Raw genomic sequence first — 25,206 nt, 5'->3', positions numbered from 1 at the left:
CCCCGGGGAGGGCTGGTGCCAGGGAGGTCAATGGCACAGTCATACGGCCGGTGCGGAGGCCGGGAGGTAGCCTTTGACTTGCTAAAGACCTCCTTGAAATCGTGGTACTCAGCAGGCACGCCCGCCAGGTCTGGGGCTGAAGTGGGGCAGGACGAGGGCTGGGAGATGAGGGCTTGTTTCAGGCAGACTTGATGACAGGCTGTGCTCCACCCAAGGATGGACCCTGTCGCCCAGTCGATGTGCGAGTTATGCTGACGAAGCCAGGGGAACCCCAGGAGGAGCGGGATCCGAGTTGAGTCCACGACGTGAAATGAAATTAACTGGTGGTGGTTCCCGGAGAGCAGCATCTGGACAGGGACAGTCTGAGGTAGGATGGCGTGGGAGATGTAGGTTGTTGTCTTTTTTCCCTTTCAACTGCATTTTGTGCCTCATCTTTTCCATCTCTGAATGGCGGTCTTGCATCCGTCACCCAAAGATGCCCAATTTTTTTTTTAAAGTCCAAACAAAGTCTTCGAGGAGGGTTTTTTCTGCCTCATATTCTTGGACCGTGGTGGCAATCAGGTCCTCCGTCTCCCTGATCCTCATCATCAGGCCCAGCTCATTGAAGTCAGCGGTAGCGACTTCCTTTTGGTATTCCCACTATTGGCGCTTGTTCAAAGCAGCGAGAGAATCCCTCTCCTTTGTAAACTGGATGTTGTCTGCCTCCAACTTTTATTTTGTGAGCTACCGCTGAAAAAGGCTGTTATTTTGAAGAAGAATTACAATGTGACTAAGTGTGGTCTTCGAAACAGGGTGTTGAAGGTTTCAAAAGGACACTTAAGTCTAAAAAAAGGACAGGTAGCACTGATAAATTCTCTCTCGAAAAAATCTCAACCGCTCATAATATAATAGGGCTGTCAATAGATTTAAAAAATCACTATATCATCTTAATCTGGATTAATCGCAATTAAAAGTTTGTTTTTCATTTGAAGACTCACTTTAGAATGCGTCTATTTTAAACACTGTTGTTTAATTGTAATTTTTTAAACACAACCCCTGCTGTATACGATTTCTCTTAATAGCCTTGAATATCACACTTGTCCTCTATTGGAGAGTAAACACGTGGCACCATCTCAGAAGCAGCACGTTCAACAACGTCTCTAAAATCTAAGCCATTAACAATGACTTTAATAAAAGGGGACTAAAATTGAATTACACTGTTTTGTATCACTATTGGTCAGAAAGTAACCTGTATTTAATTTGCCTACCTAAAACCCTTTCGTGCTTACCTCAGAGTTCAGGGCCACCGTGATGATGAAGGCATCATTATACTTTATTTTAATTTTGTTAGGAAGTTCCTACCAAAATGTATACCTTTTCATATCGTTTACGGTTTAGTCGGTCGCAAAATTCTCTGACTTCCTTCAAACTGAAACACAACAGCGCCCTCACCTGCTTGATGGATGCCATTGTAGTTTCTAATGTTTTGTGGTTTTAGTCTATGAGTCTCTCTTATGAGACTCATATAGTCTCAATCATAGACATGGTCTCAATATGGTTTTGTCTCTAGCTGTGACGGAGATGACACCTAAAGTATTGCGTGAGCACTGGTGGAATCACATCGATTTTAGATATTTTGACTGAAAAACCGAAGTAAACAGGACAGGTTAACTGGGTTTGAAGCATATGGATTATTTTTAAATTTGTAAAAACGCAATTATATAAATTAGCAGATTGGCGTTACGACTATGAAGACACGCAACGAAGCGGTTTGCCACCAAACCAATGAACAAGTCCCGCCCCTCTGTCGTCCCTGATTGAGGGGTTTAGCTGTCTGTCATTGATTCCTTCAGCCGGGATCAGCGGCAAACCAACTGCAGACTTAAGAAAGCCGGTCAAAATGAACAGCTACACAGGAAATGACTAAGTCAAACGTGACCCTGCCTTCACAATAAAAGCAGGGGGTCGGTACACTAAAAAAATGTATTATTATTTATTTTATGCTCAAAGGCAGACTGTTGTAGTGTATATATTTCACACTCAGCCTAAACATTTGTCTTGTTGCCATTTCATTACCATATTTGTCAGGCTTTCAGCATGAAAAAAATAGTTGTGTCTCCTTCTGGTTATCAAATCTTCTCATGTTGTCAAACAACATCAGTGGGTTTCACCACTATCAAGGTTTGGCACACCAAAAATGTTTTTTTTTAACTGTAATGAAATTTATTAAAAAGTATTGCCAAATCTAAATTTGTGTTTTATTTTTAAACCCCACGCCGGAAAACCCATTTTATACATTGTTTAACTTGACACCAGTCAGAAGGGTAGAATTTTTTTTTCCCCATCTTCTCCTCCCAAACTTTTCTTACCCAGTCTTTAAAGTCATGACAAGTCCCAGTGAGACTGGACTGAGAGACGGCAGAAGGTAGGAAGCAGTCCGAGGGATTGATTACCACACACGATCCTGATAAGTGTTGATCAGCTGATTATTGGGAAGCTCCGCGAACAAACGACACAACGGTTTGCTCAGCTTCTTTTAGTCAATGTGTTGCGCTGCATTATTGTCAGAAGTACTCATTGTGTGCAGCAAATCTATGTTTTTGATGCTCCTGTAATATTTTCAGGACTTTTAGTGTTCATCTATGCTTACGTGTTTAAAATCCCACGGTGCCTTTTCTTTTTGTTTTGCATTTTCAACTTTCCAGCAATGTAGCCGAAATCCTTTTAATTTCCAATAGAGACCTATAGTTTCTATATTTTAAGTCATTAAGTTTCATTTAAGTAAACGTGTGTATATATAGGTATTTCTATTACCTTTATTACTCAGCTTATTCTTCATTATATGTCCCTTTTTTTCTCTGTCTGGCTCCCATTGAGGACTCCTATTTTCCAAAGTGCTTCATTAATGAAGTTTGTATGCTTGCTGAACAAACATCTTTCAGACGTAATCGTGGGTGAGGCTGCTAGATGGGATGGAAACTCACTCCCTTCCCCTTTTGTCGCAAGTTTTGGACCCAAGTTGGTAGAAACCAAAGAAATTGCTTAACTACATTTCAACTCTGACTTGCATTCACTGGGCTGACACAAACCCAACTCTATAACTTCTGGATGTGTAAATAAGCAGCTATTTGCCATTAGGCTCATGTTGTTAAACTTACAATGTGATGAAATGTCAATGCTGTGCTCAGTTTTCGCTGCTCCCCTGTGGCCCAAACAAGTACGTTAATGCGGGACTAACCACAGCTAGTTGTAAAACTGCTAAAAAAAATTCTAATTGATAACAACGCGACAACCTGCTGTACAAACACGACCTGAGCAAGCAGTGGCTTGTCATTCGGGGGGATGTTTATCTCTTTCTAAACTGCCTTTTTGCAACAGGACTCTGGGGTCTGACTTACTGCTGTCACCTCAAAAATAGATTGTAAGTGTAGTTGGAGATGTCAGGAGGTCAGTGTTACACTTCGATACTCTGGATATTTCCTCTTTTGCTTCGGTAATGATCTGCCTTTTTATACACACTCCCTCGTTCATACATTCTTGTCTCACACCTAAGAATAGAAGGAGGATAATTTAAGCTATGTTAGATTTTGGTGTGTTTGTGCTCTCGCTCACGAGCTTGATAAGATGCATGCTGTCGTATTTTTAGCTCTATTACGAGTGGTTTTATTTCAGCGCCTCCAGACTGTGTAACTCTGCACTGCAGTGACATGTTAAGCGAAGAGAAAGCTGGACTAAGGGTTACGATGACAGTACGCCAAAGTTTGAATCTAAATAAACCTTTTTTTTGTTTCGGTAATATGGTAAATTTGCAATTCTATTACCTAGTGCATTTGAATTAAGTCGCATTATGGGCACACACAGACATTTATTTCTGCCTCATTCCACGCATTCATTTACCTTTTTTTTTTTTTTTAGTTCAGCAACAACCTATGTTGTAATATTGTGAACACAGACACAGGCCTCGGGTTGCTTTTGGAGAATCCTTTTAAATTTGATCTTCACCTTCCCAAGCTCAGAACCTCTTGCCTGTTTGGTGCTTCCAGACAAACCAAGTAGCTAAACATGACTGTACCGACCTGACCTCGCTCCACTGCTTTTCACCCTAGTGTGACCTCCGTGGGAAGTTGATTTTCGGAGCGCAGCTTTAAGTGGGCATTCAGGCGTGTTGTTGAGCTGTAGGGTAGACAATGAAACACATATTCTTTGCTTCAGGGCTCATCAGACACCAAACCACTGGACAGAGGAGCTGTCACAACATCTTATGACTCCTGGAGAGAGTTTGCGGCGGCAGCTATTTCATCTCTTGTGACAACAATCTCAAAGTAAACATTCTGAATCCATATCTGATGCTCCTAAGTAACGTACCAGGATGGAGCGCTTACAGGGAGCCAATGCAGGATGAGGCCAGATGACATTGTGCTCCTTTGCCAGTTAACTGTCACTGTACTTGACTATTAAATTTACTTTATTTGAATAGTTCCGTTTTATTCGACAGATAACCACTGATTTAAATAACAATTCCTGCAGAACTTTAAATTAATTAATTTTCTGCTCTGAGAATCTATGCGGTTTGTTTACCTTTCGGTTCGAGCTATTTTTTTTTTCTTCTTTTTTCTACGGTAACAATTAGTGTTGGAGCGGAGTGGAACCTGATAGCCGGAGCTTTCATCCTAATTAGCAAGGGTCCAGGCTTTGCAAATGGAAACGACCACTTTCAGCTCCATGCTGGACCCTCTGATTGGAGTGGCTTTACAAATCGTCCCTGAAAGGGGGGGGAAGCCTTGTACAAGTTCAGCAGGTTTGTGTGAAGCAGCTGGGAATTTTCTGCATGTAGCTTTAGCTTCACATGGGACATCTATACTGATTTTGCAGATACCATATATTTTAAAACAAGTAGACTTCCAGTCGCACAGGGCGTTTTGAGCAATTTCAATACACAAACAAACATTTTGCAGATTGAATATGTATTTAATAGTTATCTTTAGCTATCGAGATCTGTCAAATATACTGAAGATCACAGATTTGTGATTTTGGAGGAATGTAACTTTAATTGAATCATGTTGTGTGATTATCTTTTATAATCAAGTCATTCCTCTTGGCTTTTTGAATAAGTCTAATCAAGTCTCACATATCCTTTCCAAACAGCTAATAGAATTGAACCGTCTCCGAAGAAAAATGAGACATTGGAAAACTTAATTATCTTGGAAAAGAGAACTGTTTCAGTTGTAATCCTGAGTAAATAGTTAGATCCGTTGAGGTAACTCAATGACCTTTATAGACATGAATAGGAGCATTTCTCTCCCAGGAGGATCTTTATATACTTAGAATACTTTATATAATACTTATATAGTTGTGTTGCAACATCATGAAAGTCCATCATGAAAAAGGCGTGACAGTTTCCTGAAGCCGGTGGGCACAGCAGTTTTTAAATTAACTTTATTTGAACAGAAGTAAATGGTGTATTCCTTGAGTAAGCCATTCGGTTGGAGATTAATACACAAAACATGCATCACATTTAGGCTACACAGACTTTTACTGGGATAAATTCATTGTTTGATGAATATAATATGCTACATAATATTCTGCGGTTGCAAATGACTACACATAAGTATAGGTATGAGTGAATTAAAAGGTTAGTGTCGATCAAGATACCAATATTCACTGAGGTACTTGTGCAGATGATATCAGGCTGAGAAAAAGCTAATTGTACAAATCTACGCTGCATTTTGATTAATCTGGTTAACCTGTTTAGTCGAGGCAATAATCACGGCTTATAGTCTGAGGTACTTGTCCCCAAAAGGCTGTTTGACAGGAAACACAGTGAAAGGTGGTTTGAGAAAGACTGACTTTTTTTCTGGCTGAACTGACCACTCGTCTCTGTGGAAGAACCAAACCACGGCGGCTTTTGGGAACCCTTTCTGCAAGTCACTGTGATGCCTTAAACATTTAGAACTTTTAGGATCAAACAATGAAAGTTGTTGTGCGCCTCTAGAGAGAGAGAGAAAGAGAAGCTTGTTGTTGAACTCAAATTTTCTCTACAAATGCGTTAGATTTCAAATGTGATATCTGAGAAAACCTCTTTGAGGGCACATGGAGAGCGAGTCCTTGAACTCCAGTTTAATACGTGTTTCTCAGCACAGAGATCACGTCTGTTCGCTGGCTCATAGGAGGAGATGTTGTGCAGAGGCACCTTTGCCCTATGAAGTCATACAGAGGGGCTGAACTACACTGACATGCAGCCACATAAGATGAAAATGGTCTTCTTTGTACCCTCATTTTGTTCTTCTTTTAGGTCTTTTTGAAAATAGTTTAGCATTTTTAATCTCCGGTTACCTTTTCACTACTTTTCTATTGCTTTTATGAATAGCAGTCATTCATGTCATGCGTTTGATGCAAAGCTTTATGTTAGGAAAAGAAAATCACCTTTTACAGCAATTACAAATAATTACTTCTTTGGGAATCATGTTGTAAAACATCTGTGTGGCTGCTTTGTCAGAGTTTCTTACTTTCTAATAATCAAGTTGTTCTTTTAATCAAGTTGTTCTTTTAAAGAAGTCCAGCCGGTCCGTCTGAAATAAAGGAGCCCGAAATACTGTACAGGACCAGACAACCTAAATGTTGGTTGTTATTGCTTAATACTCATCTATTCAATTAGTTATCAACTTAATGATCATTTTTACTTTTTAGGAAGCTGAGCCAAAATATTGAAAAACAGCAAAAATCAACAGGCAAAAGAGTCCTGTAAACGTAACAGATGAGGCGACTGAAGAGGAGCAAGTCAAAGCTGACTTCATATGAAAAGATCGCTGTGCAGATTGTCTCGACGTCTGCCGCGTGGCATCGATGTGCTCACTTATGTTTCGTAATGTCAGATGGCCTCTCACAAGTAGTGAGTATCTTTAGAAGCTAACTGATTCAGTGCCTGCTCGAGAAAAAAACCTGAATTAGAGTCCACAAACGTGTATTTTCTACAAGAGCTGCTCCGTGGTGATAAAGGTGTGTTTGCAGGAGCTTCGGGAGACATTTCAAAGACCTACGTGCACCCGGTGCCTTGTCATTACCCCAATGCTGTGCATCAAAGAGATGCTGAACTAGGGTAATTTCCACCAGTGAAGGATACAACTTGATGATGCTATACACACATTTCCCTTGTTTCTGGGCAGAAAGCTGCTGACATCTGGTCCCGTTCTGTAGTTATGAGAATCAACCATCTGGAGAATCCAGTTGCTACTGTTGTCAAAGAGAAGAAATGTTGATATCCCCTCAGACAGACTTTACAGATGCATTGAGCTACTATAATGGAGAACTTGGAGAATCTTTTCTTGCTATTTAAAAAAAAAAAAAAAACAGCAGCTTCTACAAAGGTTCGGTTTGTCTTGTTGGAAAAACAGGCCTTTGTGTTTCCAAGGCGGGACAACAAGGTGATTTGGTCCAAAAGGCAACGTGACGTCGGACTTGTACTCTGGCTAATTGGGGAAAACTTGATTTCTGAATGCTGCTTTATTTCGGGGGGGTCAGCCATGGGACTCGCCTCGGTCTCAGCTGACCGGATGCTGCTGTTGCAGCTGCTGAGATGATGAGCAGCTCTTCAAGCTGACGCTCACACCATTGGTGCCAGAAAGAAAATATATATCATTTTGCTCTTCCAAGAATTCTTTAATATGCAGTCGGATCGTTTGGTTCTGCAGTCGTCTGTTTTTTATTCTTCATGGATGGAAAATCACAATGCTGTCTTCACAAAAGATGTAGAAGGAAGTTACTCGTAACCAAGAATAGAAACCAATGAAGCTTCAGATATTGGGTGAACACTGGAATGCAAGGACTATGTACTGGTTGTTCCACGGTTTCTTCTATTTTGAATCAATCCTCCCACAGTATGTTTGTTTGTTTCTCCTCTGACCTGACCCTTGCTGCTCTTTAGAGGCCATACTTTCCCATAATTCTCGAGGCTGCTTATCCACGCTAGCTGTTTGTGGCGCCCGTCTGGCACTCGGTGAGGGGGATGTATTGTATGTAGTAGCAGAGACGCTGTGGGAGTGTCAGTCATTCAACAGAGACGTGATAAATATAAATTTTTCCTTTTTCAGGCGCATCGATAAACTTGGTATTTCTAATGGATGAGGCTTCAGGTGGGCTGTAGGAGCTGATCCTGTTCTGATTGGGCACGATGGCTTATAAACGGTCTGCAGGGGGGGAGCAACAAACGTTCATTCAATAACCCCCAAAATCAATTTTGATGAATTTCCCTGCTGGTATTTCTTACAAACACTCATGCTATCCTCCAGCAACTATATTTAATTTACTTTGTGACATTATGGTGTGGAGGGCGGGTTCTGTGGCGAAAACCAGAGTTCTCCCAAAACCTCTCGAAAACAGCGTCGCCACTAAAGGAGCATAAAGCTTCATTGTGGAGTGTGAATGGGCCTGATTGTGTTGGGAGGAAGAGGGCGGGGAGGCAGGACGCATGTGATGCTTGAAGTCAACATTAAGGTGTTATGAAGAAAATTATTTCTCATTTAATTTGGATACAAACGTGATGTGCCTTCACTGTGTGTGTTTAATATAGAGACGAGAGCGACGACGTCAAACTGCTCTGTTTGTACGTTTGTGCCAAACAACGGAAAAGAACTAGCAGGGAAATGGAGAACTCTTCTCATTTTAAATTTCTTCCACACAGAGTTGATGGAACCAAAGTTACTTGTTACCACTATTGTCCTGTTTTAAATACACACAAGACAGAGGAGAACTGCTTTTAATTTGTACTCTTTACTTGGGTAACCCATCCATGCCTCCCCCCCCCCCCCCCCCCTCACCTGATACCCCCTTGGGTCCTACAGGTACTGTTTCTTATAAACATCAATAGGCATTATGAACATCCACGTACCAACATATTTTTTATAACAAATACAAAACTACTGAGCAGAGTAGCTGCAGCTCCCTCATAAAAGAAACGTGTTTTTACTGCTACCTGTCCAGAAAAAACAGAAAACAGGTTCATGTGTGTAGACTTGTTTGGAAGGTGCCTGTTATAATGAAACTTGTTTGGCTATAAAGGAACCAGATAAAACGTTAATGTACTGGCATTGTGTGTATGTGTGTGTATAAATGTACTGTTTCTTTACGTTCAGTGTTACTGTGGGACATTTTAACATGCAAGTCTTCAGTCAAAAGTGCTAACACGTTATCTAACCTCCATGAGATGCGTCATGTGATCTCGGCCTTGTGCTGTTGTTGGCTTTAGCGTGTGTGTGTGTGTGTCCCACTGGCTCTATTTGTTCGGCTCAGTTTTTGCTTGCGTTCACTCCGGTGTTTTCCTGCTGCCTTCAGGAAGCAGCTTTCAGGACGGCCTGATGGGTTTCCTGGCAGGCCCCCACCTCCCCCCAGTTCCTACTGGGGGACAATGGGAGGTCTCCCACAGGGGCATGAAAGGGTTGTGTGTGTGTGTGTGAGATGAGGGGGGTTTATTGGGAGAGACGTGTGTGTGTGTGTGTGTTTTTGAATATTTGTCTGTTAAGCCGAAATCTCCTCTCCTCGCCTCTATAGGAGATTAAGTTCCGGTTTAGCAGAATTAAGGTTTAAGATTAACTGGGATGAGGGCTGAAGCTTGTTAAAGTGGACATTTCTGTTTCCTGTTTCAGAAAGCAACAGCTGAGTCCATGTTCTACGTTCATTCTTGATTTTTGGAAATAACAGAGAAAAATCAAACCTTAAGATGGGGTCAGTTGTCCCGGTATTGTAGTTCATATTTCATTTTCCTGAACAATGTCCACTCACAAAGTGGAGCTTCAAAGCTTGTTAATGACCTGATTCACACGTTGGACTGTACAATCAACATCAGCACGTCCTTCAGTCCTCAGTTTGTCCTCCTGTTGTCTTGATTTAACAGTTTAACCCCAAAATATTACATTTGAGCAACTTTTAGTTTCAGGACAAGATGTCTGTTATCTTTTAAAATGACCTAAGGGAATGTCCTCAGTCAAGTACTACATAGGGTGTCTGTCCCATATGGTGGAGGCCTATATTTGTGGTCTATATTTCTGTTTCTTTTTGTCGATGTAAAGCGATCGGTTAGTGAAAGTTAGTGAGAGGATGTCGCCTCTTTCCCTCCTCGTCCGTCAGACTGACTTTTCTTTCCCGGTAAAAGGGTGGAGGGCAGCGTAGATGAGGTCACTGTTAAAAACACGGCCCCCGAGCCTCCACCCAGCACAGCATTTCCTCTTCCACGGAGTGTAGGATAACTCTGAGTCTGCTCTACTTCTCCTCACACACAAGAGAACGTTGAATCGTAACCAAACTCATTTATTCAACGTTTAAAAAAATAACATTATTGGTCACTAAAGTATTCATTTTTCCTATTTAAAAAAAAATAGAAATAAATGTCAGTGTAAATCAGAAATTGACTTCTATCTCAACTATGCTGGTGGCATAGCCACACCCCGAAGAGGAGCCTCCCCTGCTGCCCCTCGTCTTGCTCTTCAGGGTGGGGGGACCTTAAAGCCCCCTCCCCACTCCTTCATATCCTCCTTGCTATCAGAGATGCGCCATCCCACCAACGAGCGCAGTGGGGAGGTTCTTCTCTGGACAAACCCTCTCCAGGTGTCCCTCTCCACCACAACAGAGACACCTCCCATCATCCGATGTAGCAAACATGACATATTCGAATACCTCGATCCTCACCTTCATCACCAGGCCGAGAGCCCGACCTCCTGTTAGGACCATGCTGTCTCCTGTAAGGCACCACACGTCTCAGCAGAGGAGACCTGCACCCTGAGGACACCTTCCTCATCTGGGACACCACCTTCCTGTGCTTCACCAGCTCACCGAGCAACACACACACACACACACAGGGAGAGCGAGCTTGCATTTATGGGCCTTTTTGTTATTTTGTTTTTGGCATGTGCAAGTGCCATTATGAGCTGTGTGAGAATGCTCTCAGCTGGTCGGGTTTCGGGGGCTTGGGGGGGGGGGCGGGGGGAGGAGGGTCAGGAATGCAGCTTCTGCCTGAAGTCTGTAATTTGCTGTCTGTCATCAAATCAGAGGGAGAGACAGAAACACTCGAGTTGTGTGTGTGTGTGTGTGTGTGTGTGTGTGTGGAGGAAAAGTAGAGACTAAGGACTGAAAAGGGGAAATGAGAAAGAAAGGAGAAAATAACTGTACATGAGAATAAGGCTTGGAGGAGAGCACAATGAGAATAAAATGGATAGCAATGAATATAAAATAGCAGGGAGGAAGAGATACTGCACTGCAAGGGTTTTATTGTGTTAGTTCAACAGTCAACTGAACTTTAACACATTGTGCGATCAGCTTATATGCTCTTACCATCAACATTTCATCCGACGGGGTCAAAATAAGCACTACTGCTGCTTTGTACCTGTTAAAGTCTCAGATTTCCCCAGAGTAGGGGCCTTTCTGAGGGGTCTTTAAAAAACGATTATCCCCATTGACCCCCCTGGTTACAGAGATGTTTTGCACTCTGTTAATAAACAGAGTTCTACCTGGTCCATGTACAAATGGACACAGACTCATATATTGTCTGATACCCCATCTAACATTTGAGGTTGTAATGGAGACATTTAAAATCATGGTATTCATTTAGGAATAGCTTCAACTAAATGAAGGTTACCAGACAATTCAAGGCTAGACACCTATGATCACAAGAGTGCAGATGTAGAGTTAAAGGTTCACAAACCAAAGCCAGATTGTCTCAACATCTTCTCTTCCATTTCCAACCAGGACCAGAATTACATGCTGCAACAATTGCATAATAAATAAACCATCCTTGAGTCTTTAGAGTTGTGTTTATAAACTCTGGTTAACAATCTCAAAGTACAGTAAACTACCTCCTTCTGGCTCAGGCCTACGTAAACCAAAGAGGTGAAAGCTTATAACTCGTGTCTGACCGGCTGGGATACTGCAGCATCGTGTCTGCTGTGATTTGACCCGAGCGAAGCATCCGACCGCCAGCCTGAGCAGAACCAGAGCTGCGGCTGATTAGGGGAGACTGAGCAGAAACATTGTTATCAGTTCAGCAGATTCCTGTTCCTTCCACTGCTTATTTTAATGAATCTATTGTCCGTAGATAGTCCACAGTATGATCTGTGATTATTAGTCCCCTGTCTCTCTGGATGTTGTCTTCTATACTTTGACAATAAACAGCCTGTCTGCTGAAGGCTGAGAGGACACATGATGTGTGTGTGTGTGTTTATTGGTTATCAGTCAGTCAGCTACAAGGACAACTGGCGTGTTGCCACAGCATGTTTTAGGAATGTTCCCGCTGGGAAACACTGCCGTATGCGTGTTTAAAACGGATTGATTGACTTGTGTGTAGTATTTTTTTTTTTAATCTGTCTATTTAGAAAAATAAATAAAAGGTATGCCCACATTGCTGGTGATTTTCTCTGTATACCCAGCTGTGAGGTTTGTGCTGTTGGATCCATTGTTCAGCATCAAGGCCTCTCAAATTCTACTCTCTGGCTTCTCAAACTGCCCCTTTTCACATGATCGCCCATCTTCTTTATCTAGACGGTTCTCTTTGTCCAATGTGAAAACGACTTGAATTTGTGCAAAAAGGACAAACAATGAGCCTAATTACTGCGACTGTGGGATTTTACACACATGTGACAAATGTGTACAAATTGTCGCAAGGTCACCAGAAGCTTCCTGAACTGCTTCATTCTACTGGATTGATTGATTGATTACCCTTTTTATAGAATGGTGGTCAGGTGTTTATCATGTCAGTCCCGAACTTCCGATACAGGGTTTTGGATCTGTTGAACTTTGAACGACATCATTCATAATCATATGGACAACATGTTGGACTTTTTCCTATTCTTGCAACTCCACTGTGATGTTTCTGATGATGATGTGTCACTCACTCTCACTTGGTCTCTCTCTCTCTCTCTCTCAGGGCTGAGTGGAGCAGCAAAGAGGGAACCAGCTGTATGAGCCAGTCACTGACGGGCTGAGAGGTGAACTCCTCTAAAACACAACATTCATTAGAAGTTAAACTCTGTTAAATATAAATTAGGGCTGTCAAATGATTAAAAATGTTAATCAAATTAATCAGAATTTTCAGTGGATTAATCAGGATTAATCACTATTTGCAATTACACCTTAATCCTAAACCATTTTTTCTTTCTGAAATGCATACCAAGGATAAATAACAGGACACAGACACATAATTATTATTATCATCATTATTATTTTTTACATAAATACATGTTATTGATATTTGACTTGGTTTAATCCTTTCCAGATTCCAATAATCAAATCAATGTTATTTGATAAGTTACAGACTGATTTCTCTAGCCTGCATGGCTCTAGAAGGGTCTCGAGCCTCTGTAGTTTATCCCACTCTGCTGTGGTCGGCAAAACGAGTTTGTGCTCCTGTTGGTCCAGGGCTGCGTTGACCAGACATGTCAACCCTCTCGATATTTACGGGAGACTCCCGAATTTCAAAGCCCCTCCCGAAAATCTCCCGGACCGACCTTTCTCCCGAATTTTTCCCGATTTTTGGCGCTGCAAGGAAAACCGCTAGCACACCCCCCCCTCGTTGATCGCCAACACCCCCCCACGTTGACCGCTAGCACATAAAAAAATTGACGTATTTAACAACAAACAACTAATTAACGTCGTTAACGCGCTATTTTGGACAGCCGTAATATAAATTAATGTCTCCTCCTTTTTTGCTATACTTGCTGTGTACACATTTCTAGAAATTGTTCAGTTTAATGCCTGTAAACGGCACATGAAGCTTTTGACGATTTAGTGTATTTTTTGAACAAACCCAGGAAGAACATGCTGTAAATGTTATTATGACGGAAAGAAGAAATACAACTGTTTATTTTATCCAAAAAAACAACTGAAAAGATAGTTGACTTTTCAATGTTGGGGAATTCCCATAGTGTTCAGCTTTGTTGTTTTGGAAATGATGGTTTGACAAGTTAGTCAGTCCCAAATTTGTTTCTACATACGTCTTTCCCAAAGGAAAGGATTTATGTGTGTCGGGTTTCAGCAGTCTTGTGCTGACAAGAATCCTGTGGTTTCCAGTAGAGTCGGATGGTGTGATGCTGTCATTAATTGAGCAGCTGGCTTGTGGTTTGTGAATAGCGTTCAGCTCTTTGTTGTTGACTTTGTTCCGAGGTATTTCCCCCGCAATTGCCAACTTCGCTGTGTGCCAGAAGTTTCTGTACCCACACACTGAAAATGACACTTCAATGTTAGGCATGTATTGTGTCTCGCATTCTTAGTGAGTTTTAATTTATTCTTTTAGGTCAAGCAACAGTCAAAAGGCTGACTGTTTGAAGCACACACACACTTTAATGAGCCAAACTTTTTAAGGCGTTTCTGTACTTTGTCTTGAGTTTATAAGTTCTATAAAAAAGCATATGTCCACCATTACAGTGAAGGCAAGGAGCCACTTGTTTGTTGCGTCTCCCTTTAGGAAAAACATTTAACTTTTTCTACAGTATCATTCTTTGAGGAAAAGCTCTATATAAATCGGATTATTGTAATATCACTGTTTATTTTGCCAGGTGTTTATTTGAAGCTGCGTGCTGACAAATCTCCTGAAAATGACTCAGTCGGTTCAAGTTAACCCGAAGCTGCCTGGTAAGAAACTGCAGGACGATGCCATGTTGTGTTTGGTATTCAAACCTTTTATCCCAATTTATTTTGTGACTGTGAACATATTGAGACTTCTCTATTCTCCTCTTGGGATTTAACCCTTAACTAAATTAATTTTAAATTGTATTTGTGTGTTGCATGTATTGTCGGCACAACAGGTCAGACACACATACCTCTGTTAGAATAACATTATCTACAATCCAGTAGAATAAATAGCAATATGAGACAGGAAATAACACATTTGTTAGACCCCAAGGACCCTCCAAATACTTAAACACAAAGTGTAAACAAAGCATTTTTCCACAGACCATAACAAGTAACAGGATAGTAGCCATATTGTCTTGTGGCGTGCCTTCTTCTTTCAGATCTTGGCTCTCCCTTCCTCTACTCGGGTCAGGAGGACGCTGACCACTCGGGCTCCTACTCCGTCCAGACGCCGTATGGTTTTCAGCTGGATCTGGACTTCCTCAAATATGTCGAAGAGATAGAGAGTGGGCACCACCTCCGTCGGGCTCCCCTTGGCTCCCGCCGCTCTGGCCGAGGCGTCAGACTCTCCCAGAGGGGAGCGGGGGGACGCACCAGCGGCTGGACGTCCACGGAGTCCCTGGCGTCTCCGGCCAGCGAGGACGGCAGAGCTCCGCCCCCGCCGCCGCCGCGCAACCGCCTTGGGTCAGCACCCTGCGAGGGGCTCCGTCTCTCCCCCGTGACCCTCCTCAGTGTTCCTCCCCTGTCCGCCGGAGCCAAAGTGCCACCTCCTCCGCCGCAGCGCAACCCCAGAGTGGAGCGCACTCTCCTTGAAACCAGCCGGCGGCTGCAGCAGGAACAAAGTCACCAGCACCAGAACGGGCCGCGCTTCCAGCTCGCCGATCCTCCAAAACCGCTCGCGGCCTCGCAATCCACTCAGCCCATGCCGAGTAGCTGGACCAAACCCAGTCCTCAGACCTCTGGGCGCAGCACTCCAGCTGTTGGCGCCACAATGACTCCGATCCCACCCAGCCAGCTGCAGACGGTCAGGGAGCAGATGGCTACAGCCTTGAAACAGCTGAAGGAGATGGAGGAGCGGGTGAAGGGTGTCCCTGCGCTTGAGGACGAGGTGGCCAAGCTTCGTGCAGAGAAGGACACGCTCCTGTTGGCCCTGCAGGAGCAAAAAGAAGCCAAGGAGGTGCCCCAGCCCAAGCAGAGGTCCACAGATTCCTTTACCCAGACCACAGAGGTTCTTCAAACTATGCACTGTCAACTGACGACACCAGTTTCACCTGGACATAAAGGCCTCGGAAAATCTGGTGAGCTGAAAAGGCTGACTGAAAAGTTTGAGGGGAATCAAGGGAAAGCTATAGAACCTTCGTCAAAAGTTTTAGTGAAACCTCAAGGAAAAGTGGCTGTTGAGAAGAAGTCAGTGGCCGTTGGGGGTGACGTGCCAATGGACTCTGTTGTTTTCTACTACAGGCAGGGTGTGAGAGATGCTTCTGAGGGCACGGAGGTCAGAGTTTGTGATAAGGGCTCCGGGATAGACGCTCCTCTGGTAATAGAGGAGGGAGTACAGGTCAGTGTGGAGACGGCAGAGGCGGAAGTTTGGGTTATAGAGTCCCTACTTGGTCTGACCGGCGAAGCGCAGCGGGAGATCGATACTTTACAGGACACCATTAAATTCCAACAGGAGTCCATTGTGGCTCTGGAGGACCGACTGAGTGTGGCCGACCAAGACCTGGGGATCCTTAAAGTCCAGATGGAGGAGAAAACCTCTAAAGTCACATTCGAGAAGGGCGTTCTTGCCAAACCAGACCTGACGAATGCCCAGGCAGGGACATGGACTGCTGAATTAAAACACGTTGCAGTCTCGTGCCATCCTGAGGTGAATGATGCTTGTGTGGGCGAGACCTGCACAGCGGATCAGATGGAGCAGTTCACCCAGACTGACGCCGCAGCAGAGCCAGCACCCGTTGCAGCGGTCAGCACTGGATGCCAATGGGAGAACGTGTTTGAGGAAAAGACGGAGCTCCAAAAGGTTGCTGTTCTTAAGAAGAGACAGATGACCATTGCTGAATACAAAGTCTCGCCAGAAGAAGAGGTGGTCAGTATGGCTGAGAAGCAGGAGGACGACCAAGGAGAGAAGACGTCAGCCAACAACTGCAAAACAGGTGACAACTTAAGGGTTTTTACCTTTTTAATGTAGGGTTCAACTTCACATGGGTCCGACCAATGAAAGTCTTCTTTTTTTTTTATTCACAAAATGCATCAAATGTAAAATCCTTTGTTTCATTGATGCAAAAGTAACGCATCATTGGTGAGTGCATCCTGCGGCGCATGGCCGAATATTCATCACAGTTGGCGTAGCTTAAAGTCACATATTCCATCTTATCTTTAATAAAAATGAATTTTGGAACTGTTTCATAATAGGAAGATAAAAATGAGGTTTTTTTTAAATCCACGGCTCAGTGGTTTAACAATAGACTGAAAACATCTTTTTGTTTACATCATGTGTGAGTTATGTGTATTCTTTTTCTTTTTTTCATCAGCTTCCATAATAGCAGCAGGAATGCTGAAGTCCATCATGAAGAGGAAGGACGGGAATAACTCGGGCGAGAAGAAGAAGAGCCTGCAGTTTGTTGGAATACTGAACGGAGGGTGTGTAACATAAATTTTTGTTTTATATTACAACCACAGTAAAAATATAAAAAGAGCAGCATGTGGTCTACAGGTTCATAAGCTGGACGTGTGAGACACAAAAGCTTTTTTACCTCCATTTGCAGTGGGCTCTCCCCGCCATCAAAGCTCCTTAAATGAGGAACTACAAATGTTGGTCTGTATTCCAGAGAGTATTTATGTATTACAGGTATGAATCTACATCCAGTGAAGAAGAAGGGGAAGAGGAGGAAGAAGAGGAGGAGGAGGAAGAAGAAGATGGGACTTCTTCTGGAGAAAGTGGAGAAGGCGAGTGCTTGGACAGCACAGAGGAGGATGAGGCGGCTCTGGAGAACGAAACCTCAGAGGAGGAAAGAAACATCAACCTGGACGAGAGTGACACTGACGAGGAAACCCTGAGAGACACAAGTTATTCATGTGAAGGTGTAAAAGAGAAGTATGTTGTTACTGAGTATCCAATACTACATTTTGATTGTTGCTATAAATTCAGTCCCAGGTTAGTGCAGTCAATGTGAATCCTACCGAATCCTGTTGATGACAAACAGCAAATCTCCTCATTCAATCCAGGGGAAGACTGGATATGACTATAACTGTGTATAAATTGTTTGGTGTTTCAACTTTAGATCCTTCTGTGTCTGTTGCAGATTTGAGCTGAGCTCAAAAATGCGTGAAGCGTGCCTCATTCTGAAGAACCACCTGAACGATGACATCACAACACTGAAGAGTAAGGAAGTGGTGCGTCCCTGCATGCTTCTTCAACCCATTTATCCCAGAGTTACACATTTAACTTAATTCATTTTTGGAATTATCTCATTCAGTAAAAGTTGGTTTGGACTGTATTTCAAGTATATATTTGCCACTAGTGAACATTCATTATTAACACTTTGTACACAATGGTGTGGGGTGAGAAAAGGCTCATGAACTGAATGATTGATCAAGGACTTTAATCCACGACTTCCCTTTACAGGGAAGTCAGGCTATAAACAATGTCTTTGTTTATACAAAAGTTTTACCAAATAATGAGCTTTCTTTTTGTGAGAAACAAGTGTTTGTGGTGGTAGAAGTATTTCAACATTTAAGTGTTAAAATACTCTGAGTCCTGTTCTCAAAACCTTAAATGTACAGTGCAATGTGCTTTAATTACCTAAATGTAAAAGCACTTATAATGCAGAATGGCCAACTTCACACTCATATTTTTTATATATATATATATATATATATATATATATATAATATAATATTGTGATTATCATTGATAAAACATTTAAAGATGGAGCTTATTTTGCCTTCTTTTAATACTACTAGGTAGTAACAGTTTACAAAGGATCACTATGGTCTTAACTGATGATGAAACATTACTTGATTTATACTTATCAGATTTCAAACTTTTTATGACCTTTTTCATAGTCACATTAAAGTAGAAGTATTGAATTAAAATAATCAAATACAAATACTTGTACTTTAACATGGTGCTTGACTAAATGCATTTAGGTACTTAAATACAGCTTTATAACTTTCTACCTCCAGCTGCTCTGTATAAATATTGTAGATAATATATCACTTCAATCCGTCACCCGAAGCTCTCCAGCACCCACACCGTCCAGCTCGAGTGGTTCCGTATCTCCAGTGCCAAGATGGCTCAATCTCCACGGGTCTCCGACTATCTGATGGTGTTCTCCGAGGTGTCGTCAGCTTTGTTGGTTCACGTGGTCAACATGACGGACGGCAACGGCAACACCGCCCTCCACTACAGTGTCTCCCACTCCAACTTCAGCGTGGTGGGGCTGCTGCTAGACACAGGTCAAGGACCTCCTGACAATAATGAACCTTACACTAATGCATCTAGTAAATAACCCAACCAATTATTAGAAGTGAAGAAGGAAAATTTCCCCATTTTTGGGCTATTTTATTTTTACCACATTTATAAACTGTCCCATTTCTCTGCTTGAGACCTCAAGTTTGTCTGATTTAAAATAACAAAAATAAAGAAACGGGACGTGGAGAAGTTTGTAACACGTATAAAACACCATGAAACTGATTGTAAAGTATCTAATCATCTGCACTGACTAGTAAGTAGCTCTGTGCTCTAAACAGCGTGTGCTGCCTGCAGGTTTGTGCCGTGTGGATAAGCAGAACAAGGCCGGGTACACGGCCATCATGCTAGCCGCTCTCTCTACTGTGAAGGAGGAGAAGGACATGGCTGTGGTCAAGAGGCTCTTCAATCAGGGCAATGTCAACGCCAAGGCCAGCCAGGCAAGTCATCCACACACACACACACACTTGTTGCTGAAAGACTTGAGGCACGATTTTATTTAAAGGTTCAATTCTGCTTTTAAGAAGGCATCACCTAACACGGTGTGCAAGGCCGACGTGTGTTTGTAAAAGCAAGAACACGGAGACTCTCATTTGACCCGACGCATTTGAACACGTAGGAGTCAATCTTTATTCAATGTGAAAAGATTGACTATAAAAAAAAACACAGGGTTAATTCTACATATTAAAGTCAAATAAGAACGAGGGTAAGAGCGGTAGATGAGTCATTTATTTTGGGACTCTCTTTTTAATAAGGCAAAGTAGAAACCAGCTCAATGAATATCTATGCGATTCTCACTTGTTGGTTTAAGTGAAGGTAAAAAGAACTCTGGGATAAAAGCCGTCTTTGTTCCCTGTTTACTTCAACCGGGAAAGTGTTAAAAGAGCCTGCCCTGTGTTGTAAAGAAGTTCTTTATTCAGTCAGATGAGTAATTGGATACAGGTTCAACTGCATTAGAGGAATGTTTAGCGTGCGTGACACATTCATGACAATCGGTTGCCTGTTAAGTGGCTTTATCTCTTTGCTTTATTTGATCAGGTTGCACGTATTTGTGTTTGAACACAGCACATGACAGGCTCTCACACTGCCAAGTCATAGGACTCTGGATTCATGGCCAGTGATGCTATAAATGCAATTTCTGGCACTGGTTGTTGTGGCTGTTGGGCTAAAAACAAAAGGCATACAATGCAATGTTATAATTTGCGCCCTGTTGCATAAAAGCACTTTGGCCAGGGTTGCACTGAGATCTTTTTTATGTTTTCGAACAGCTACTTTTACATTGCAAGAAGGTAATGGGCAACAGTTTCGCCCAGAAAATCTACAGGGACCCACAGCAGTCACTTAATTAATAGTTGAACAAAAGAAAATGGAAGAATTCAAGAGGAGATACCAAGACGCATTTTTAATTTGTTGAGCCACGAAAAACCTGTTGTAGAGTAAATATTTTAATGTTGCTTATTATATATTACATGTAGGCTAACAATAATGACTTTGGCAAAGAGACTAACTTAAAGCCACTGTTTGAAACCCATTGGCATGAACTATGTGGGTAGTGTGGATAAATGAGAATTCTGCTCCCTTTTTAGATGATTAGTTAACTAACTATAACTTTTAAAGATTGGTGTGGTCTTCTGTGGACAAACTGACAACATTTTACAGATCGGTCAATTACATCAAACAGTTAAAGACTAAAAATCACTTCAATTTGAATTAAGTTTACATTTGAATGAAGTGAGCATGAATGCTTAGGAAACATTCTCTTCATATGTAAATACAACAATTTCCTCATTCATATTGTCTAAAATAGTAAAACATAGGATAAATATCAGTGAGTGGTTGTTTTGGCTTTATTTTATTTTTTCAATATTTCTCAAGCTGTAAATTGTGGAATTATTTCAATCACAATAAATAAATAATAAAAGCTCAACAAACCCTTACTGTCTTGGAGAGAAATTACATCCTTTGCCTCTTGCAGGCGGGCCAGACGGCGTTGATGCTAGCTGTAAGCCATGGGCGGCAGGAGATGGTGCGGGCGTTGCTGGAGTGCGGCGCTGACGTGAACGTGCAGGACGACGAGGGGTCCACGGCTCTGATGTGTGCCAGCGAACACGGCCGTGCCGAGATTGTCAAACTGCTCCTGGAACAGCCTGGATGCGACATTTCCATCATCGATAACGTAAGGCATTTACATTTAGTTGAGGCCCTCTTTAAGGAAGCTGCTCAGTAACTTAACCTGAACGTACAGGCGAGGCCGACTGCTGGTTCCATCATTGCTGAAACCATCAGTGCACGTTCTCGTCTGGGTTTCAGCTTAATCTCCTCTCAGGAAATGGTTCCTTGTGGGAAAATGGTCTCTGCCGTTTCCTTCTTAAATCTTTTTCTCCCTCTCTACTTTTTAGCTTTTTCTTCAATAATAAGATGGGCTGAAAGCTAAAGAGACGCAATCAGATTAATGTCAACTCCATCTGGTTGAAAGCAGTGTTGTTTACTGGAAACCGTCACTGGGTTAGTCAAAGGCCCCTCGAGGGATGAATTAAAAACCCACAACTCCTCCATTGACAAGCGCAGATTTTGGACACAATGCCTCTGCAGACTCCATAAAATGACCCGTTCAAAGTCAGCAGCCTGTTCACTAACATCATCTAAATCCTCAGTGATTTTATTTTTGAGATTTCTTTTGTCAAATAATTAACATAAATGAATCACCAAATGTATTGAATTGTTGTTTTTCTGGTGCATCAATTTGTCAGTAGGAACATTTCTTTTTTTCTCAAATAGCTGAAAAAAGGACCAAAACTTGCTTAGTTTCTCGCGTAGTGTTTTTGTTAATCAGCACAGCTGTGTGTTTTAAAAGTGATTTCACACCAGTCCGAATGTCTGCAGAGGGGCCTGGCAGACTGATATCGGAGCATTCACATCTGTGCCTTGCATGAGTTGACCGTTCAGGGAAGGGAGCTCCACGATTGTGTTTCAGTGCAGCACAGCTGGACCGAGCGGTGGACTGGGGGAAGAAAAACATTTGGAAAAGCCCCCACCTCCACACACACAAAGAACAGAATGATAAACCATTACTAGGAGAAACCGAAGAGTTGTTTGAACAAACATATTCAATCCATTTTAACCAAAGGTGTAAGGGAACATGACTTTTGGTTCAGTGTTCCAAAGAAGTAATACTTCGTGTTGAATTGGCTTACTATGTCAAAACAGGTCTTTGTTTTCGACTAGAACAGCTTGTTAGCCCCATCATGCTGGTCGGGTAAGTTAGGGTGAGTGTCTCTTACGTTTCCCAACATGTCGTAGCTAGTCGAAACAAATTAGAACTGTTGAAAACTTTGTACCATTGTGAAACGGATGAATACATTTAAAAAAAACAACAACAAAAAAAACCGAGACAAAGCCATTCCCAACAGTTTCAATGCTTCTTTTACGCTACTCGATAATGTTTGTTCACCTGCGCATCTGAGTCAGTCACGTCCCTTAAATAAGTACAAGCTCCCCGTAGTCACGCTCCCTACTGATAGGAATATTTCATATTCAAAAAAGCAACCTGATTACTGGCTGTTACTTGGAAAATACTTGTCTGCCCTGACAAACCAAGACCAGTTGTTATATTCTCTATTGTATCATGTTTGAAGGGTGAGTAAAGTCCCTTTTACTCTCTATGCTTAATCTGGTTCTCCTCTATAGGATGGCAGCAACGCTCTGTCCATCGCACTGGAGGCGTCTCACAACGACACGGCTGTGCTGCTCTACGCCCACATGAACTACGCAAAGAGCCAGCCTGTGGTGAGTGCTCCTTCCCACCAGTCTCCTCTTCTTAAGAGATGCTTTAAAAAGCCCTCGACTTGCAAAATGCTGGGAAAATGTAAGCAGACTGAAGTCTGCGCAAGTCAAATCTCACAACACAACGGCCCAGTGAGTGATGTCTGACGTATCTCAAATGGGTCGGGTCAGTTCCTCGGGAGCGGTCCAGGCGTCAGTGTGGGCAGCACGGATTGGAGGGCCACTGCTGCCCTCTGTCGGTGCTATTAAACACTTTCAAAATGTGTTGTCTTTCAGGGGAGTCCAACAGCGCAGCCAAGAAGCCCCACCAGCTCCCACAAGTCCTGGCCTTCAGACTGATCCCGGCTGCTGACTGGTGATCACCAAACATAACTGGATATGAGCTGTGAAAAGCTCCACTGGAATTTATTAAAACATACATGTATTTATATATTGGTATTTCGTTTATATATGTCCTGCATTTTATTATATATTATTGTTTATATGAACATATTATTTTTCCATAAAGGTGGTTATATAGTATACTTGACTAACAAGAGCTCTATCTCTAGCATATCTAAATGAGATCTCCAACTCCTTTGTTGTTACAGGAGATGAGAGCATTGCATTAATTATTTGCACTCCACTAATATATTTTTACAGTTTAGAGTGACACACACCGGTAGGATACGACGCACACAAGAAAAAACGTAATTCAATCTTCATTTTCCATGTAAGTTGACACGCTGACATTACGATATCCACCGGAATGCACCACTGTGTTGTTTCTGAAAGTCCAGAGACTGTGTCATCAGCCTGTATGTCCTGTGGGCACTTTGGCCTCGTCACATGACACAACGACACAGCCGGTGTGTATCTGCTCTTTCTGTCCTGCCTCGGTTAACTGATCTGTGAGCCTCTCCACCTTCATAGTCCGCACTAACTGTCTGTACATTTTGTATTCATATTCATACACAAACATATGCAACCATGTCTGAAATAAACATATTAAAATAAATGTTAATGGAGAGCAGTTTATTCAGTAAACCTAAATGTGTTTTCAATGCTACTGTTTTAAAGTGAAGATTGTGTTCAAATCTTAAAAAGTGAAATATCTTTGTTCTAACTGGATCATTTAATTGCTTTGTGCTTGCTCCGTTTTTGTACCAGCATTTGCAATTTAAACTGATTAACAAGCTAACGTGTAGGTACGCTTATTGTGAATGAATCATAATGTGACATTCCTACCAGGACTGAACACATGACACCAACAACTACCACATTTTGAAACTTGTTATGTGTTTAGAAAAACTAAAAGAAAAATACATTACAGTATTTGTTTTAATTTTATGGAGTGGGCTGAAAATCCCAATAGATACCAAGTAGATGATGACGTTTCCACTAGTGGAAGAAGGATACAGACCTTTTACTTCAGTCACAGTGATATTGCTACTTCAAATTAAAATAGTTTTAGCATCAATATATACCTAAAGTAACGTAGTAAAGCTTTAGAATGGTCCATTTCAGATTTAATGTGTCATGTTGTTGAGTTATAGTTAATGCTGCATTAATGTGTGTATCACACAGTAGCTTGGAAATTTATCTCAAGAGGACAGATTTTGTATTAATGATCTCTACAAAGTACATCAGTTATGTCATGCTTTTGAAGTTTAATATAAGTTAAATGATTAAAACAGTATTAAACTGGTTTAGATAATTTGAATAGTGTAATTGGTCTCATCACTATAATAAGTGAGGGTGTCTGGTGACCGTCACAGAGGATCTCATGGTCAAAGCTCTCTGGAGTATAATTAGAGTCGGTCAATCCTCCTGTCCGCCGCTCTCCTGTCTCATGTCCTCCTGGCTAGTTCTGTTGAGCACAATGACACCGCTGTGTTATAAGATGTCACATGCCAAAATGTCTGACATCTGGGAACCTCTGACAAGTATATGCTGTGTCATACAGACACTGGAACTGCACAAATTGTGTATTTTTTTTATTAGGTTTTCAACAGGGCCCGTTTGCTGATTTTCCACTGTATCCCTACCTATCCAAGTTAGGTATGATGTGGAAAACACATGCAGTTCTTATTGAATTCCTCTGTGTCTCTGAGTCACAGCTGCAGAAATCTTTTTGTTTTTGCAAAGGTGACGCACTCAGTATGACGAAGAACAACAGCGCTTTATTTTCTGCCTTGGTAACTGTGCAGTGCAATGCTGCTTCAAATGCCCTTAGTCTTGTCACAAAATGATTGACTGACTGACCGAACATTGGGAGCAATATTGACACTTTTGAGTTTATTTATCTTACAATCAAATATAGCGGGTACAATTGAAATAACATGCATCTTGCATGTGCACTTAATAATGGACCATGTTTGGAT

The 25,206-nt window shown here is 42.0% G+C and overlaps 1 protein-coding gene across 3 annotated transcripts; it reads left to right on the top strand.

The window, feature by feature from the left end:
* The first annotated feature begins 2,279 nt into the window (after positions 1–2,279).
* kank3 (KN motif and ankyrin repeat domains 3) lies at positions 2,280–23,860 on the top strand. 3 transcript variants are annotated; one of them, XM_037469542.2, is made up of 12 exons: positions 2,282–2,404; positions 12,887–12,947; positions 14,514–14,589; positions 14,970–16,742; positions 17,121–17,229; positions 17,438–17,683; positions 17,892–17,982; positions 18,828–19,047; positions 19,358–19,500; positions 21,036–21,236; positions 22,748–22,846; positions 23,120–23,860. In XM_037469542.2, the coding sequence occupies exons 3-12, from the start codon at positions 14,553–14,555 to the stop codon at positions 23,180–23,182; spliced, it is 2,982 nt and encodes a 993-aa protein (XP_037325439.2). In that variant the 5' UTR covers positions 2,282–2,404; positions 12,887–12,947; positions 14,514–14,552; the 3' UTR covers positions 23,183–23,860. The 3 variants fall into 3 exon arrangements, 2 of the variants coding, with proteins under 2 accessions (XP_037325439.2, XP_037325441.2); XM_037469544.2 differs by having other exon boundaries at positions 2,395–2,499; XR_005120137.2 differs by lacking the exons at positions 22,748–22,846; positions 23,120–23,860 and having other exon boundaries at positions 2,280–2,404; positions 17,892–17,971; positions 21,036–21,173.
* Positions 23,861–25,206: the final 1,346 nt, after the last annotated feature.

Source organism: Pungitius pungitius, chromosome 7 (genome assembly GCF_949316345.1).
Source record: "Pungitius pungitius chromosome 7, fPunPun2.1, whole genome shotgun sequence".
Taxonomy (NCBI): Eukaryota; Metazoa; Chordata; class Actinopteri; order Perciformes; family Gasterosteidae; genus Pungitius; species Pungitius pungitius.
The sequence above is the reverse complement of the archived record's forward strand: the minus strand, read 5'-3'. Positions and strand labels throughout refer to the sequence as shown.

Excerpts from the sequence above, each read along its gene's own strand:
- kank3 (XM_037469542.2), top strand. The coding sequence starts at position 14,553 with ATGACTCAGTCGGTTCAAGTTAACCCGAAGCTGCCTG. Across the intron at positions 19,501-21,035 it reads TCAACGCCAAGGCCAGCCAG|GCGGGCCAGACGGCGTTGAT; the intron begins GCAAGTCATCCA and ends TGCCTCTTGCAG. Across the intron at positions 22,847-23,119 it reads ACGCAAAGAGCCAGCCTGTG|GGGAGTCCAACAGCGCAGCC; the intron begins GTGAGTGCTCCT and ends GTTGTCTTTCAG.